General features: G+C 38.3%; 1 protein-coding gene across 1 annotated transcript in view; it reads right to left on the bottom strand.

Annotated features, from left to right (window-relative positions):
* The window catches only part of RALGAPA2 (Ral GTPase activating protein, alpha subunit 2 (catalytic)), a 757941-nt gene that overhangs the window by 433145 nt on the left and 305293 nt on the right, over positions 1-19503 (bottom strand). The window contains exons 17-20 of the mRNA XM_006895663.1: positions 18250-18390; positions 15361-15458; positions 9674-9764; positions 4598-4771 (exon numbers count right to left, since the gene is read on the bottom strand). Of these exons, the coding sequence (XP_006895725.1) occupies positions 4598-4771; positions 9674-9764; positions 15361-15458; positions 18250-18390 (504 nt within the window). The remainder of the gene's footprint in view (positions 1-4597; positions 4772-9673; positions 9765-15360; positions 15459-18249; positions 18391-19503) is intronic.

The following is a 19503-nucleotide window of genomic DNA, read 5'->3' on the forward strand; positions in this document are numbered from 1 at the left end:
GGATGGGAGTGTCAGAGACAGTGCGATTGGCACAGGACAGAGCAGAGTTTAGGGCTGTTGTACATAGGGTCGCTATGAGTCGCAGGCGACTCGATGGCACCTAACAACAACAACAACAATTGTTAAGTTCAAAGTCTTTTATACATCTATTTATTTGTGTGTTTATATGAAAGCCAAAATACAAAAACCTATGCAGCTGGATAAATTCAGACTCATGGTGACCATCCACCAGGCTTCCAAGACTACTATCCTTAATGGGAGAACCTGACTGGCAGTCCTCCTCCCAGGGAGCAGCTGCTTGGTAGTTCTCCTTCTAGGGAGCAACTGCCTGGCAGTCTTCCACCTGGGGAGCAGCTACAGCATTTCCAACCAGTGGTTGGTTGTTGCTGTTGTCGTTTGCCATCGAGTCAAATATGACTCATAGCAACCCTATGAACAAAAGACCTGAAGCCTTTCTTATCAAAGCTCATAGTTTCTAGAGGCATATTGTTTAGGAAGTGGATGCTACTCCTGCTTCCAGAGGTTCGTCAGAAGCCTAAAATAGAGAACACTATATTATGGTACTCCTTGTGTAAACATCTATCAATTCAATAAAATTAATTGCACTGTTTCCTCTATCATCACTAATATTTCCCCCTTTGATTATCAATTAATAGAAGCTTAATGACAAAAAGCTAAGTTGCAATCCCAAAGGCACACAGTTCAAGGTCACCAGCTACTCTGCAGGAGAAGGATGGGCAATCTCCTCTCATCCAATCAATTTCCTCTAAAAACCTGCCAGAGGGTCAGCTATGGGTCGGTTCTGACACGATGTACATAACAACAAGAATAAATGATTAAGCGCTTGGCTGTTAACAAAAAGATTGGTAATGTGAATTTCGAGAGGTGCTTTGGTGATGTACTTCTGAAGGATCACATCCATTGAGTGCAGCATCCTTGGGAGTGCAGCTCTGCTCTGAAACATGAGGGCATATCGGAAACAGATGAGCTCGAACTGACTTGATAGCAACCTGGATTGGTTTTTAGACATCCAGTACGCTGATGCTGTTGTTTGTGCTATGGCGTAGGAGTGGACTCATAGCTGATTATCTGGCAGTTTTTCAGAGGCCGTAAATTACATAGGAGATTACCTACCTTTCTCTCAGAGCAGCTGGTGGATTCACATGGTGTGTCTTCTGAGGTGGCAGCACAGTTCCTTATCAGTAAACCACCAGAGTTTCCTTTTAAAACTATTAACTATAGTTAAACAAGAATTCTTTGTACTTCTGTCAAATTTGCTTCATGTAACTGAAGGTTATGGTGCTTACATAAATTCATAATTATCACTATAGCTAATGATGACTTCTGCTTTAAAGTTTATCATGGCAGATATATGTAGAGCTAAATTAGCAGTCTATTTATCAAGTGTTCATTTACTTAGGATCTCTCTGAATGTTATTTATTGGGGTACATCATGAAAACAGCATCTGGCAAGATTTTAACTAGACTGTTTATTAAGAATATTAATTTGAATTGATTTCTAACAATTTACTTGAGGCTTTCTTTAAAAATCATCTTGTTTAGATTATCTTCTAAATCCTTGCTTGGGTAAGCTTCGAATTGTGTCTCAGATCCACCATTAAGTTCAATTTTCTATTATTTATACTATGTTATTAACAATGCTATTTCCAACCAGAGCTCTATTCTTTACTGCACACAAATAAAGATGACTGATGGATTCCTAGAAATTATCAACCATTATTTTGAGTGTCATTTTGGGTGTGTGTGTGTGTGTGTATAAATAAGAGCTTATAAAATGAAGTTTTGTGTTAATCAAAGAAATTTAAATACATCCAAGGAACTAAAGTAGATTAATTTTAAGAGTGATAAAGAACAAAAAGGAGTAACATTGACAAGAAGCCAAGTCAAACTCAGAGGATGGTTCTGTATATTTCCAATATCATTATTAAACTTGTGACATAAAAAGCTCCCAAAGTACTAAACAAAGCATTTAAAAAAGATGGCACACAGAAAGGCCTTCCACACACATAAGACACTGTTCTTCTAAGAAGAAAAACACCTCTAGAGTTCCCACATAAGTATCACAATTGAGGAATGTATTAAAATGCACAGATATAACCCAAAATGGAATTCCTACATACATTTTTGAAAGACTAACTAGAGAAAGCCCAAATGTGAGCTTTGTGACTTCTTCAGCAGACTTTTACAAAACTTTAGAAAGAATCAATTTTCATAATGTTCAAATTATAAAGTGGATACAGTACCAAGTGAGTGATTGTCAGTCTATAAAGGTATGCCAAAGCTTAATGAGCAAGCAGCACAAAATAGCACTTCTTTTTTTCATTAAGAATGCTGTGATGGTTTTAATAGAATAGGAATAAATGAAGAGACCAGCAGGTTCAAGTTTGTCTCACCCTCTCAAACCCAGTGCTATCAAGTCTATTCCAACTCTTAATAATGCATAGGGCAGGGGAGTATTGTGCCACAGACTTACAAAGGCAGCAGAACTTTACAAAAGCAGACTGGCATATCTTTCTCCCATGGAGTAGCTGGTAGATTTGAATCATCAACCTTTCTATGAGTGGATGAGGCATCTGGGTACCACACATAGCTTTGCTGGGTAACAATTTAAAGTAGGCACATACTTCTTTAACTACATTTCCTTGCTACCTACCTACGAAGACATGCTAAGATAGGAAAGGTTCTATTTAAAGACTATTTTGATTTCAGATAAATTTTACCTCAGTGATAAAAACCTATGCACTTTATTGCTATTGAAATATTAAGATATGCTGAGTCCTCTAGAAGCATATGAAATATCTCCACAAGTTTCCACATCATTGTGAAATAAACCTTTAATGTCCTGAAATGTTTTTGCATTAAAGTATTTACTCATGGCCTACGTACCAGAACAGATGCTGACATTTTTTTTTAATTAATATTAAATTTTATTCGTTTTAATGAACATTTACAGAGATTTTGGGTTCTCATTCATTCATTGTTGCACTGTTTTCTCTACCCTCCTCCCCAGTTTGTTCTTCTTCCCCCCCTCGAATGTCTGTTTTAATTGTCCAATTGCCACAGTGCTTGTCAAAGCCAGTTCTGATTAATCTCCTTTGTCAGTGTGTCCTTTGCTGACATTTTAAACATAGATGGTTTATCAGTGAAGCTACACTAAATTAAAAATGATGAAGTGAGAGGTTTCAGAAACTTCATGTTTCAGAATAAAAAATACATACCTTATTTTTTCATTAGCAAGCTAGTATGTTAAGTCTATCACCTTAATGTTTCACTAACACAAAATTAAGAGATATTTGAAAATATTTTTATTACAGTGAAAAAACTTGGAAACAAAACCAATTATGTTCACCAAACAGAAACTTTATTTTAATAGAGATATTTAGAGTTTAAAATATCAAAAGTATGTAGAAGATTTTAGTCATGAAACCATTCTAGGGAACTGGTAAACTGGGTATTCATAACCAGATGGCAGTTTTATTGTTGCTATGTGCTGTCAACTCAGAACTAATTCATAGTTTACCCTCTAGCAAATTTTTCAGAAGCTATAAACCATGGGAGGAGATTGTTCATATTCTTCCAGAGGACAAGCTGGCGGGTTTGAACTGTGTGCCTTTGGGTTAGCAACACAACTCCTTAACATAAAGCCACCAGAGCTTCCTAATGGCAATTTTACATGAAAGCTTGGTAGAGTGGTAAAGAAATGTAGTTGGCCTATTTGGAAGAGAATTTACTTTCTGATTTGAGAACAGAAACAAACCCAAAGGTGTAATTAGTACCTTGACTCTAAGACCTAGATGATAACAGTGCTGCCACCATGGGCCGGAGCACTGCTTGCTGCCTAACACAGTGGCCTTACCTCCTCTCCTCCTTCAACTACTTTCCAAGGACTGTTTTCTTAGGTGTTCTCAGGTTGGTTTTGGTTCAAACTATCTCCTTGAGGATATTCCTCTGTATTTTTAAACCTTTATTTTAACAAGTATTAAATCCTTCTCCAAGAACTATACACTTTGGAAGAATCAATTACAACAAATTATTAGTCTAAAAATATGGGATAGGATCACAGATTAAGGGGAGATGAAATGAACTCAAGAAGAGCCTCCAAGAACCCTGCATGTTGTCATACTTTTTAGGATGGGAGGTGTTCGTTTTTGTACTGTGTTCCATACCTTATATATTTATTACAACTTATTTTATGGTATCAAAACTCCTTAATGTATATAGGATTTATACCTTAAGTTAAAGAGTTCACTTGTCTCTTCCATCCAGAGAAGAACAAATTCATTAAGGGATGGCAAATATTTGACCATAAGTACTGGTTGTTTCTCTACAGTGGACACTGAATGACCACTGACATGGCAGGCTTCATCCTCTATCTTGCCACTGTTTTAGAATCACTGTCAGTAGGATTTAGAAAATTCATGATAAATATCAACAGGAGTTTGTGGCTGCTGATATACATTTTGTTGGAGCTAGTTACTATCATTATCAATGTGTTAAAGTTCTTATAACTACTAAATTCTGTAACCGCCTAGTCTTTTCCTGGTAGCTCTCTTTAAAGTAAAAAAAAAAAAATTACCTGTTACATTTGAAACGTAAGTGGGACTCATTTGTAACCAATGGTGTGCATCAGAATCTACCACATCTGTGTGAGTGTTCAATTCTTGGTCCTCTTCATAGCCCTGCAAGGTGCTCGTGGACAGCTCGGACTCATTGTTACAGCCCAGAGATACGTCACTGTTGACATGTTCACCTGGTGCAATGGAGAAAGTAAAAATTTGAAATAACAAATACTGAAGTTGACATTCATATTCACAGATAAGTAATGAACTAAACACTTAAACAGCTTAATGAAAGTAAGAGTTAAAAATAATACTATTAACTGGAAAATAATGATTTTACCTACCCAGAAGATGACCTGGCAGTCTTCTTTTGAAAGGAAACTACCTCTGGAAAAAACTTACACTTTAGGGTTCTACTCTGATATACATGGGGTTGCCCTGAGTTGCAATTGACTTGATGGAAGCTGGGTTATAGATAAGTCTTCAAACAGCTGATGCAGAAGGAATTGCTTGTTTACAGGCTTGGAAAGAACCTGCCAAGCCTTAAGGGGCTAAAAGGCACCTGTTTGAGACTTCTGATCCACAACAAAAAGTTCCCAAGAACATGGCATTGCAAAATGGGTTTAGACCATGGTGATGCATAGTTTTGATTGACTACTTCAGAAGAATATCACCCTAGCCTGTTGCAGTCTGAAAACTCCACTGAAATTTGTCTGGCATCACAGCCACACGTAAGTCTCCACTGACAGACAAATGGGCTGCCCATGAAGTGAACCGGCGAGGAATAGAATCTGGGTCTCCTACACCAAAGTGAAGAATTGAACCGCAATGCCCTCTGCTCTTCTCTAGTGACATGCAAAGAAGTCAAGTTAGACCAGTAAACATAGCATCAAATAGGACTCAAAAGCTACTCCTTCCACAAAGTTCAAAGTCAACAGGATGTGAAGGTGAAGCTGCAATGCCTCAGCAACCATCAAGAACCATCCTAGACTTGCAAGCTGGAGCTGTTTACTGTGCTATTCAGAGAAGGCAGCATCTTCCTTCTGAAATTAGAGTAGTATGCCTATATTTCACAATATATAATAAGGTTCCTCAGAAGTCTAATAAAATTTCTTTTTTTTTTTCCAAAAACATTTTAAAATTCATACAATCATTCTCATGCATTATGTTTTATAAAATCAATCACCATTGAGATGTATATAAACTTTGTAAGCAAACCAATGAAGAAAAATAATATAAAATAAGAATGTTATGAATGTATGAAATATAATGCAAATGAAAGATTGTATAAAACACAAAGTATATGAAGGAAGCATAATATAAAGGAATCTTTATATAAAACCCAATAAAAATATTTTTAAAAACTGGAAAAAAAAAGTCAGCTGCTGGAGCCACTCAATTTATTCGCAAGACTGGGCAATCCCATTGTGGAATGGTGAGATAGCCAAACCACTTGTGGATAAGCTAACACATAAAATTTGCATATTCCCACCCATCCATAAGGCAGAGTTAAGTCAGTGACTAGGAAAGTCATGTTATGTGCTGTCAAGTCACCTGCATCTCCTAGTGAACCTCTGTACAACAGATATAAGGCCTGCTCTATCCTGTGCCAATCTTATTGTCTCTGACACACCTATGCCCATTACTGCAGTAACTGAATAAATCCATTTCATTGAGGGTCTTCCTCTCTCGTTCTGCCCCTCCATCCTCCTAAGCATGATGTCCTCTCCAAGGACTTTTCCCTCCTTGTAATATGTCCAAAGTATGTCAAACGAAGCTTCAGAATCCTTGCCTCCAAGGAGAAGCCTGGTCTCACCCTCTCTAGGACAAACCTATTTGTTCTCCTAGCAGTCCATGGTATATTCAATACTCTTCTCCAGCCTCACAGCTCAAAGGCATCAATTCTCCCTAGTCATTGTCCATCTTTCTGGTGCATAGCAAGTAACTGCAAAGACTATGGCCTGCATGAGGTGCACCTTCGTCTCCAGAATGACACCATTGCTCTTCAGTATGTTAGAGAGGTCTCTAACAGAAGACTTCCCAAATCCACCTTTTGATTTCTTGGCTGCTGGTACCAAGAACGTTGGTTGTGGAGCCAAGCAAACGGAAGGTGTTAGCAATCTCAATGTCTTCACTATCTATTATGATGCTGCCAATTGGTCCAGTGTTGAGAATCTTTGTTTTCTTGATGTTGAGTTTCAATCCATATTTAAGGTTGCAGTCCGTGACCTTCTGTAGCATGCGCTTCCATATGGAAAGATAAATTTCGCAGACACTGTGACTCAACTGCACTTAACAACAACAGTGGCTGAGAATATTGTTGTTGTTAGGTGCCACTGAGTCTGAACCAACTCAGCAGCATATAAGACCTTCCCAACCAGTGAAGAGCAGAAGAAGCAAGAGAAAGTAGGTCTCCTTTCAGGATCAGACATACTTACAACAGCAGCAGCCATAGTCAAAGCAGAGGACTAGAGAGACTTGACATGAGATAGAGCTGGCTGCTACCCACCCCACAGAAAAAAAACCAGAGCTAAGCTAAGAGCCTTTGCCCAAGCTTGTTGGACAATTTGGAGGGTAGAGGGAAGAGCCAATATTTGCAGGACTGAGAACTTAGTAACACTGGTCTAAAGCCATGATGTTTGAGCTCACTATTATAGTCACTGTGCCAACCCATCTTGTTGAGGGTCTTACTCTCTTTCACTGACCCTCCACCTTTCCAAGTATGTAAAATATGGAAAATTTCACATATTTGTGTGTCATCTTTATGCAGGGCCATGCTAATGTATGTATCATTCCAATTTTAGTATATGTGCTGGGTTAAAATTTACCACACATAGTTTTATAGAATTTAATTCAATGGAAAAACAAGGAATACATATATATTTCTATTTTAAATAAAGCTTATAATGAAGAGATGTGATTACAGAGGTTGACTAGTTCTTTTTTCCTATATTTTCTAATGTTCTTAAAAAAACATGTAATAATTATGGAATAAAAGATACTGTAAATGTTTAAAAAACTGAAAAAATATTTAAAATTCAGAAATCTGTACTTCTATACACCAGTTTCTTAATTTCTAAAATTTGGAAAGGTCAATGGTTTAGTCAGTTACCTCTTTCTGATGCCAGGCTAATAGTACTGTATTTTAATTTTTAAAAAATTTTTATTTTATATTGGTTTACTTACAAAGTGCATTGTTGCTGTTGTTGTTATGCACCGTCGAGTCTCTTGCGACTCATAGTGACCCTATGCACAACAGCCCTAAACTCTGCTCTGTCTTGTGCTAATCGCACTGTCTCTGACACTCCCATCCCCATAACCCCAGTCACCGAATCAATCCACCTCATAGAGGGCCTTCCCCTCCTGCGCTGTCCCTCCACTCTCCCCAGCATGATGCCCTTCTCCAAGGCCCAGTCTCTTCTTACAACATGTCCAGAGTATGTTAAACGGAGCCTCAGAATTCTTGCCTCCAAAGAGCCACCCGGTTTAACCCTTTCCAGGATTAAGTTGTTTTCCTAGCAGTCCATGGTACTCTCAATACTCTTCTCCAGAACCACAGCTCAAAGGCATCAATTCTCCTTCTGTCCTCCTTGGTCACTGTCCAACTCTCTGATGCATAACACCTGTATCAGACGCACCTTAGTCTCCAGAGAGACACCATTGCTCTTCAGTACTTTGGAGAGGTCCCTAACAGCAGACTTTCCCATGGCAATGCACCTTTTAATTTCCTGGCTACTGGTGCCAAGAGTGTTGACTGTGGAGCCAAGCAAACTAAAGCTGTGAACAATCTCAATCTCTTCACCATCCATCCTGATGCTTCCAATCGGCCCAGTGGTGAGAATCTTTGTCTTCTTGAAAATGAGCCTCAATCCATATTGGAGGCTACAATGGGCATATACATTGTTTTTCACATCAGAGCTTTCCCATTCCTTCACCCACCACCTCCCTCCCCCCATCAAATTGTGTAACCCTATGATTATGACCCCACTTGTCCTTACCCTGTGTTTCCTCCCCTCCTCTGCCTTGGATCCTTACCCCCGCTTTAATAGTTATCTATTTCTACAATAATGCTCTTAGATAGTATTTGTCCTTATGGGACTGAGTTAATTCACTTAGCATAATGCTGTCCAGTCCCTCCCAAGTTAGGAAGTAATTTACAAAATCATTGCTCCTGTGTGCTGTGTAGTATTCCATCATGTTAATGTATTGTATCATAATTTCTCAATCCATTCAGTTGTGGTTGGACATCTGGGGTGTTTCCATGGTTTTGCAAGGGTGAATAATGCTTCTGTGAACACTGGTGTACAAGTCTCCGTTCGTGCCTCAGTTCTCATTTTCTCGAGGCATAGCCCAAGCAATGGAATAGCTGAGTGATATGGAATTTATATATTTGGTTTTGTGAGGAAATGCCAAACTGCTTTCCAGAGTGGTTGTACCATTTTACAAACTCACCAACAGAGTATAAGAGTTCCTATCTCTCTACATTCTCTCCAATATTTATTACTCGCTGTCCTCTTAAACTTTGCCACTATTACTGGGATGAGAATAGTACTGTATTTTTCCTCCCTAGACCTTTCTCTAGGTAAGCATCACAGCTGACGAATGATTATCCCCAAACCATCAGCCTGCGACTCTTACCAAGAGAAAAATCTAGGAGTTAAAATATAGAACTATCTGCCTGGTATTAGATACAGTAATTGGGTAAAGCAAACTCAGCTGATCCTGACTCACAGTGACCCAGCAGGATACAGCACAACTGCCCATGGGACAGGACTTCCAAGATTGTACACTATAAGAGAAATAGACAAGCTTGCTCATACAACAGGTGGTGAGTTCAAACCATTGCCCTTTACATTAGCAGAATTCCTTAACCACTACACCATTAAAGCTCCACGAATAACTGACCAGAAACATGTTTATTGTAGGTGTGGATTAACCTTTCACCAGTCCTGGAATTCCAGGCATAGAACTGTTCCTTTTTATAATCATGTGTCTTCTGGTAAGTTTTTTTATTTGCTTTAGAGAATAAGAAGAATACAAATCACATCAATTCTGTAGTTTGAGGAACAGAGAAAATATTTTGTGGAACTTACTCTTTTGCATTTCCATATATTTTCCTTCTGTCTTCTCTAAAACATCTTTTAAGTCCAGTTCAGCAGGGCTACTGCTTCTTCGAATTAAGATCTTCAGACAAAAAGAAATACCATCTTTGTTACGGGAAATTTTTTAATTTTTAAGACCAGTCATTTTCTGACAAAAAAAAAACACCAAACACCAGTAATAAAACATACATCGTTTTACAATTTTCTAGTGAATTAAAAACTACTCAAGATCTGAAACTTTAACTCTCTATTTTGTCAACTTACATCAGATTAAACTGATATATTAAAAAGGGGGGAAGTTACAGGAATAAAATGTATTTTGAAGTTCTACCAATTCCTCTCTTACACATATACATAGTTACTGTGATTCTCCAAAAGGTCTAAGTTAACCTTTGTTGGTGAGTATGATGAAAGAGAAGGTACAAAATCCACTTAGACTTAAAAATTAACTCAGTATTATCCTAGTTGGATGTGTAAAGGGCTTTTCTTAGTACTGTTTGCATTAAACACAAGTTATTAAGATATTATAAGGCAATCTGCTTCCTCTAGGAATTTACAACTTACTTGAAGAGACAAATAGTAGACATTAAACAAAATTATTAAAACACAAATAAACAAAATGGCAAATAATCTATCTAAGGTATATGTAGGTACCACCATTGACTGACAGAGGCAAGAGCGGTAACGTATTCAAATAAAAGAAAGACATAGAGTAGTAGAAAGAAGAAAGGTTAAGGTAGGAAACCTAGGGTGGTAATTAGAAATTTCACCATATAGGAATTCTTCTTTGTTCTTTCTTATTCTTTGTCTATGTTTAAGATATATACAAAGTAACTGAAAATAACATGGCTGGGATGAGATTCATAAAAGTCTTTAAACTAAAGATATCCTTTAAAGCAAGGACACCAGTGGACTGCCAAAAGCACAAACCCATCTGTCTTGGAAGAAGTGTAACCAAGTTGCTCCAGAAAGGTAAGGATGGAAAAACTTTGCTTCCTACACACTGCAAGAGTATCCAAGTAAGGAGAAAAAGATAAGAAAATGGATACCTTCTTGGATAAAGGAGCCAATAGCTGGCCTTCACCATTAAGTAAGATTAACAATTTAGATCCAATACTGGAACAGCATATATTGTTCAAACAAACAAAAAACACCAAAAAAAACACCCACCTTATTGTGTTTAAAAACATAGCTAGAAAGACTCTGATAGTGTTAGAAAACTGCTATGGAACTGGTAACTCAAGAATGAGAATTTTGAAGAAAAAAAAGAATGAGAATTTTGATGGTGGAAAGAAGAACTAAAAGAGTAGAGTTCCTGCAGAATAATAGGTGAGTTTAAAATCTGCTGTATATGATCTGAGAAAAAAAATTTAACTCACTAAAGAGTGAGTCTGGGAGTCATGAAAATGATAGTGTCAAATGCAGATTTGAATTTAATGGCCTAGTTTGTGGGGAGTTGTGCTACTAACTCAAAGATTACACATCTCTGCTAGTTGGAATCCAAAAAGCGCTCAGCAGGAAAAAGATGGACAATCTACTCCTTTGTTATTCACAGCACTAGAAACTGAATAGAAGGTCAGCTGTGAGTTGGAACCAGCACAACAGCAATAAGAGAGAGACTGGCTGGTTATTAGGCAGGTAGGAAAAGGAATCTGAAAAAAATGTCTGACATTTTGATTTTCAAATATGTAAAATGAATATCTTATGTCTTTGTTGTTATTTTACATGCTGTCAAATTTGAACAGACTCATAGCTGACCCTCTAGTGAGTTTTCAGGGACTGTAAATTACACAGAAGGAGACAGCTGATCATTCCTCCTGATAAGCAACTGGAGGATCTGAACTGAGTGTCTTTGGGTTAGTAACACAACTCCTTACTAGTAGAGTTCCAGAAAGAGATATCCTATCATAGAACAAAAATTTAGGAGCGGTGAGATAAAAGTACGAAGCCATGTGTGAAAATATAAAAGATGTAGAATAGATTCAAGGTTCTTGACTTCAAACTAGGTGGTAAAAAAAAAGCAAAAATCATGGAAGTAAATGAACCAACTAAAAGGAGATATATACCTATGCTGTCGTGTGGCATCACGTCAGAACCGAATCAGAGCTAACCCTCTAGAAGGCTTAATTGTCAGAGACAGTTTAATCACATATGAGGAGACTGCTCATCCTTCATCTGCAGAGAACCTGGTAGATTCTAGCCATGTACCTTTGAGATTGCAGTGTGTGTGACTGTGTGTATGTTGTGATTAAGTGTCGTTAAGTTGCTTGCGACTCATAGAGTTCCTATGTATAACAGCTCTGAATCCTGCTCTATCTTGTGGCAACTTCATCATCTCCGACACATCCACTCCTATTTCCCTAGTCACTAAGTCAATCCATCTCATCTATGGTCTTCCACTCTTGCACTGTAGCTCTACCCTTTCAAGCATGATGTCCCTCTTCAAGGACTTTTTGCAACATGTCCAAAGTATGTCAGATGGAACTGCAGAATCCTTGCCTCCAAAGAGCATTCTGGTTTAACCCTCTCCTAGATAAACCAGTTTATTCTCCCAGCAGTTCATGGTATATTCAATACTCTTCTCCAACATCACAACTCAAAGGCACCAATTTTCTTTCTTTCATCTCTATTCATTGTCCTGCCTTCTGATGCATATCAATAATTGCAAAAGACTATGGCCTGGATGAGACACATCTTAATCTCCAGACTGACATCACTGCTCTGGAGAGGTCAATGACAGCAGACTTGCTTAATGCAATTCTTCTTTTGATTTCCTGATACCAATAGTGTTGATTGTGGAGCCAAGCAAGCTGAAGCTGATAACAATCTGAATGTTTCAAAGTCTTCACTGTCTATAATGATGCTGCCAATAGTCCCAGTGGTGAAAATGTTTGTTTTCTTGATGTTGAGTGTGTGTGTGTATGTATGTATGTATATATGTATATGTGTGTATATACACATACACACACACACAGACACACAAACACATATATCTCACAGCCTTAAAGAGTTGTTGTTGTTATGTGCCGTCGAGTCGTTTCCGACTCATAGCGACCCTATGCACAAAAGCCCTAAACCCTGCTCTATACTGCGCCAACCGCACTGCCTCTGACACACCCATCCCGATTACCCCAGTCACCGAGTCAATCCATCTCATAGAGGGTCTTCCCCTCCTGCGCCGTCCCTCCACCCTCCCAAGCATGATGTCCCTCTCCAAGGACCCGTCCCTCCTGGCAACATGTCCAAAGTATGTCAGACGAAGCCCCAGAATCCTTGCCTCCAAGAAGCGGCTTGGTTTAATCCTCTCCAAGATGAATCTGTTTGTTTTCCTGGCAGTCCATGGTACATTCAGTACCCTTCTCCAGCACCACAGCTCAAAAGCATCCACTCTCCTTCTGTCCTCCCTAGTCATTGTCCAACTCTCTGATGCATAACAAGCGATTGCAAATACCATGACCTGTATCAGGCGCACCTTAGTCTCCAGAGAGACACTGTTGCTCCTGAGTACCTTTGAGAGGTCCCTAACAGCAGACTTTCCCATCGCGATATGCTTTTTGATTTCCTGGCTGCTGGTGCCAAGAGTGTTGACTGTGGAGCTCATATAATTTAACTATATGTCCTGGAGAAAGTGTAGTCAGGGTTCTCCTTGGAGGCAAAGATGGTGAAATTTTGTCTCACATTTATTGGTCATGTTATTAGGAGGGAAAAGGACATCACCATGCTTGGAAAGATGGAGACAGCAAAGGAGGGGAAACTTTCAGTGAGATAAATTAACAGTTTTTTTTTAACAGAGCACTTAAGGATCTCAAAAATGATGAGGATGTCACAAGAAAGAGAAGAATATAATTCAGATCCATTGTTCCTGAGGTCTCTATGAATTGCACTCAACTCGATAGAACTTAAAGACAACAACAGTTTTATACACTGCTGGCAAAAATAAAAGCCAGTATCATTGCTTTGAAAAACATTTAATATTATCTTATAGAGAATATTCTCCTAACCTATGACTTACCACTTTCACAGATAAATATCTAGCTTGGGGAAAATAAAAATTACATCTGTGCAACTGTGTTTTTCATAAAAGGAAAACAAATGGTAATAAAGCAAATGTCTATGAAAAAGACAGGGAATATCATATTATAGAGAAAATTTAATGAACTACTATTCATTCTCAGTTCTGCCTTAATGTGAAGGAATAATAAAAATAAGTAAACAAAGCAAAAATATCACTTATACAAAGTTAAAAAAAAGCAAAATTAAAATATTTTCATATATACACACCCACATACATTAAAACTATAGAAAAAAAAACCAGGAAATGATGACCACAAAACCAGATAGCAGGAGTGAAGAGATAAGGAATGAACACCTGAGGTCAAAGCAAGGACACTAGAAACAATCTAGATCTTAAGTTGAGCGATGGAATCGGGAGTTGGGGAGTGACAAATGGAATATAAATTTACATATAATAGGACATTAACTTTTTAAAAAATAAACAAGAAACTTAATCCTTGTTATTTATCAGCAAGTAAATATAAGAGATGCTTTCCCCTCTCATTGTGTGCCTTCCTGTGATGCTGAATGTTCTAGAATAATAGCCTACTATAAAAGCAAAATAATTTTTGTGTTTCCTCTCCCAAGTTTCTTATGTATCATAATAAACAAATATACACAACAGCAACAAAAAAAGCTAAATTAAAAAGGTCACCATCAGGAAAAGAGAAAAAAGAGAGAGAGGAAGGAAGGAAGGAAGGAAGGGAGGGAGGGAGGGAGGGAGGGAGGCAGGCTACAACATGAACAGATTAAAAAAAAATGTCACCATCACAAGAACATGGAAACAACCCAAATGTCCAACTACAATCAAACAGGCTGAGAAATTATGGTACAATTCACACAATGGAATAGTACACAGCATGCAGGACAAATGATTTGGAAAAATTACTATCTAACTAGGGAGGGTCTGGAGAACATTATGCTAAGTGAAGTAATTCAGCCTCATAAGGACAAATATTATATGAGTTCATTATCATAGAAATAGAAAAATAACTAGTAAAACATGTATGAGGACGCAAGGGCTGAGGAGAGGCAGGGGTAATCACAAGATTACACAATTTGGTGGGTAGACGGAGGGGTAGGTAAAGGAAGTGGGAGAGATTGGGTGCACAAAACAATGTATAGGAACTTTGTAAGTAAACCAGTATAAAATGAAAATTTTATTTAAAAAAGTTGAGCTGGCAAAAAGCAATAAAAACAACAAAAGCTAATTTAAAGAAGACAGGTTACCTCTGCAGATGGATTATGGGCTGTTTTTTCTTTTCTTCATTAAATGTATTTACAAAACGAAGCAAAACACTAAATTATTTTTGGTCTTTAGAAAAGAAACCACAATAGGTCTTTGCTGCAGATTACGATCTAAGGTGATGTCAAGAACAGAAAATCCCAAAGTACATTTCACAAGGAAGGAATTTCTCAAATAGAGCTGTGTATTCTACTTTAGGTGCTTTTTCTTTTTTTGCAATGTAACAGATTTACACAAGAAAAAAAGAAAGATAAAAAAAGATCTCAAAGTCATATGAAGCCTATATCCTTTCACACTGAAAAAAATTCTAAAAGGGAAAAGTATTACTGTCACAAGTAAATTCATTTTTGACAACTAACATGGTTTGAAAATATGTTACCGTTATTCCTTCATGTTCTTTCTTCATATATTCTTTATTTTCTTGAACAGGCTTAGGGTCTAAAAAACTCGAATTCTGCACATTCTCTATCTTTTGACCTAGATATTTCAGAGGAAGAAAATCAACAGAAAGATATTTTACATGGAGACAGTTTGGCAAACAGTTTTTATATACAACTCATAACTATCGAGTCAGAAGTCAATCATAGCTGATCTTCCAAGTGGCTTTTCAGAGAGTGTAAACTGCATAAACGGAGACTTCCTACTTTACTCCCATGGAGCAATTGGTGGATTCAAACCTCCAGCCTCTGAGTCGGCAGCATTCCTTATCAACTAGGCCACCAATGCTCCCTGGTTATACATAAGTAATAGTTAAATTTATGTATTAAATTTAAGCTTCTTGTTGTTATTGTTGTAGTTAGGTGCCACTGAGTCAAGTACAACTCATGGTGACCCTGTGAACAAAAGATCTTAACCCTGTTCTATCCTGTGCCATCCTCACACTCTCTGACACACAAGAGCCTATTGCAGCAGTCACTGTGTCAATCCACCTTGTCGAGGACCTTCCTCTCCTTAGCCAACCCTCCACCTTTCCCAGAATCATGTTCTTTTCCAAGCAACATGTCCAAAGTTTATGAGGCGAAGCCTCATCATTCTCCTCTAGAGAGCACTCTGGCTGCATTCTCTTCAAGGCATATTTGTTTGTTCTTTTGGCTGTCCATAGGAGGTCAGTGCTCTTCTCCAACACCACAGCTCAAAGACATCAATTTTTCTGTCATCGTTATTCATTGTCCAGATGCAAAGCAAGTGACCAGAAAGACTATGGTATGAATCAGACACACCTTGGTTCTCAAACTGGCATCATAGCTCCTCAAAAATTTGGAGAGGCCTCTAACTGCAGACTTCCCACTGCAATGCATCTCCTTATTTCCTGACTGTTGGTACCAAGAGTGTTAACTGTGGATCCAAGCAAGATGAAGGTGTTGATAGTTTCAGTCTCCTCTCTATCTATCATGACATTGCCTATCAGCCTAGTGGTAACAATCTTTATTTTCTTGACAATGAAATGCAACCCACACTGAAGGCTTCATTCCTTGTTCTTCTGAAACAAGTGCTTCAAGCCCTCCTCACTTTCAGCAAGCAAGGTTGTGTCATCTGCCTACTGCAGGCTATTGATGAGTATCCCTCCAGTACTGATGCCACACTCCTCTTCATAGAGTCCAGCTTCTCAAATAATTTGCTCGGTATACAGATAAAATAAGTATGGAAAGAATACAACCCTGACGCACTCCTTAATTTTAAACCATGCAGAGTTGCCCTGTTCTATTCACACAACAGTCTCCTGGTCTAGGTATAGGTTCTGCATGAGCACAATTAAGTGCTCTGGGATTCCCATTTTTCCTCAATGTCAGCTACAACTTGTTATGATCCACACAGTTAAAACTTCTTTGCATAATCAATAAAGCACAAATAGACATTCCTTTGATATTCTTTACTTTGAGCAGGATCCATTTGACATCAGCAGTGATATCCCTGATGTCAGAGCCTTTTCTAAATCCTGCTTGAACTTCTGGCAGTTCCCTATTTATGTACTGTTCTAGCTGTTTTTTAGCAATCTTCAGAAGTATTTTGCTTGCATGTGACATTAATGATAGTGTTCAATAGTTTCCACATTCAGTTGGAATGGGAACAAATATGGACCTCTTCCAATTTGTTGGGCAGACAGCTGTCCTCCAAATTTCCTGGCATAGAATGGTATTTTCTTATTTCAAGAGGCCTTCATTTGATGAGATTACGAACTTTGGCATTAAGTAATAAAAGAGAAGTTTTCAATGAACTAGTTTCTTTCTCAGCTAACTCAGGAATGTAAAACTAAAGGATAAATACAGTACTGGCATGATACAAGACATAAGTTAAATATATTTTCAGATTAAAACAACTGTTTATAAGTGTAAACAGTTAAGTTTACTACTCTGCTTTCCACACCTTGTAAATGCAAGTTGAATAAGAAGTTGTCAATTAATTCTATTAAAATCAGCCCCCCTCCCCCAACCCAGCAGAGAGCATGCAGGCTACTGATATATTTTTCATAAAACAGGTCAGCTCTCCATTCTCATTCTGCAAGAACCTGTTACACTCCCTTAATCACTCTCCCCATACCCTACTTCCGCCTTCTACTGAATCTGACTCATCTCCTCATTAACACTCAGTTTCCCTCCTACTCCAGTCCCTTTGGACTTCTTTTCATTCTTCAAACGTGCCAATCTTGGAAAAAAACCTGGAAATACTTTATAGTTTAGATAAAATACATAAAAATTGTGAAAATATGTCATTGCCAGAAATAAATCCTTGCAATCAAATTAAAGAGCAGTCTTCTTAAATAAACTATAATCAATAAATAAAACCCAAACCCATTGCCACAGTCAATTTCAAGCCACAGCAATCCCATAGGACAGGGTAGAACTGCCCCCAGGGTTCGTAAGGTTGTCATGTTCTAGAAACATTCTTCAGCTTTCTTCCAGGGAGCAGCTGGTACGTTCAAACCATGGACATTGCTTTTGTTAGTAGCCAAGTGCTTTAACCACTGTGCTGCCAAAAATCCTGCAAATAATTCCAACTCAGCACCATCAAGTCAGTCCTGACTCAAAGGGATCCTCCCCCATGTTTCCAAGGCTGTTAAGTCTGAATGCGAGGAGACTGGGCATCCTTCTTTCACAGAGCAGCTGCCAGATGCTTGGTCTTCTGGTTAGCAGCACAACACGCTACTGAATACAACACCAGAGCTTCTTTCTTGAAGTAAAATACAGTTAAAATAAACATAGACAGCAACCTGTTTTTCCCTCATCCAGAAAAGTAGAGCCATTTAATAGGCATTAAAGTCATTACGCACCCTGAGGAGTATCTGGGCACAGGTAGTCCCTCATATCAGACGTACTGCTGCTCCGGAGGATTGGCTGCTGTGACTGCTCCAGCAGGTGGGGTCCTGCTTCCAGGCCGGGAGTGTTTTCTGACTGATGACACTCTTCCACTTCTGTAACCATTAACACAAAACACAAAAGAGTACATTATAACAGCTTAAGAAATTAAAGAAGCTGATTCTAAAATGAAGATATAGGTATTTTCCTCCACAGATATTGTACAGCAAAATAATGTGCATTTTACACAATAGTTCACTACACTTGTTAAAGGTATTTCTGGTGGCCTAGTGGTAAGGTGTCAAACTGCCAATGTAAAGGCAATGTAAAAGGTTGAGTCCACGAGCTGCTTCAAAAGGAGAAGATGGACAACCTCTCCCTTGGAATTCCCAGTTTGAAAGCCTGTTGAAGGGTCACCTAAGAGCTGGTTCTGACTCAAGGGTACATGACAACACTACCCCTTTGCTGAACATATTTTTCTAAGAACATATTTTTCTATTAAATTCTTCACAGCACTTTCTTATACTATCAAAGAGAAGAAAACAAAAGATAAGCCACAAAGATGGGTGAAAAACATAAAAGATATTTGGAATTTCAAGAACAATCACGCCAAGGAATGAAAGATGCAAGACACATGGAATGGACCTTTTCAAGGGGAAGAGAGTGGAAAGTAACATACAAAAGCACTTGTCTACACATATAACTGAAGATAGATAAAGGGAAACATGGGAATCTTGGCTCCATTATCCCTTTTAACAAATAAATGTATAGCCACCAGCCAGAAGGAAGGCCACGTGCAGCGCCGGAAGGCAGCGCCGGCCAGAGAGCTGGAATTTCAACCACACACAGGACAGCTGAGTCCCAGCCAAAAGACACCAGCCAAACCACTGTGAAACCCACCCACCAGGAGCAAGTAGGGAGCAACCGCCTGCCACCCTGTGACTCAAGAGGAGTGACTGACTGCCAACATCACAAAGAAAGGTCATTACATAATGCTGAGAGGGTCAATAGAACAAGACGACATAACAATAATAGATATCTATGCACCAAATGAAAGACCTGCAAACTACATAAAACAAACATTAACAAAACTAAAAAATGAAATAGACAACACTACTATAATACTTGGAGACTTCAATACACCCCTCTCAAGAAAAGATAGAACTACCAGAAAGAAACTCAACAAAGATACTGAAGAATTAAACCATACAATAAACCAACTTGACCTT

Source organism: Elephantulus edwardii, unplaced genomic scaffold (assembly GCF_000299155.1).
Source record: "Elephantulus edwardii isolate Elephantulus edwardi_28Jun2011 unplaced genomic scaffold, EleEdw1.0 scaffold00172, whole genome shotgun sequence".
Classification (NCBI taxonomy): Eukaryota; Metazoa; Chordata; class Mammalia; order Macroscelidea; family Macroscelididae; genus Elephantulus; species Elephantulus edwardii.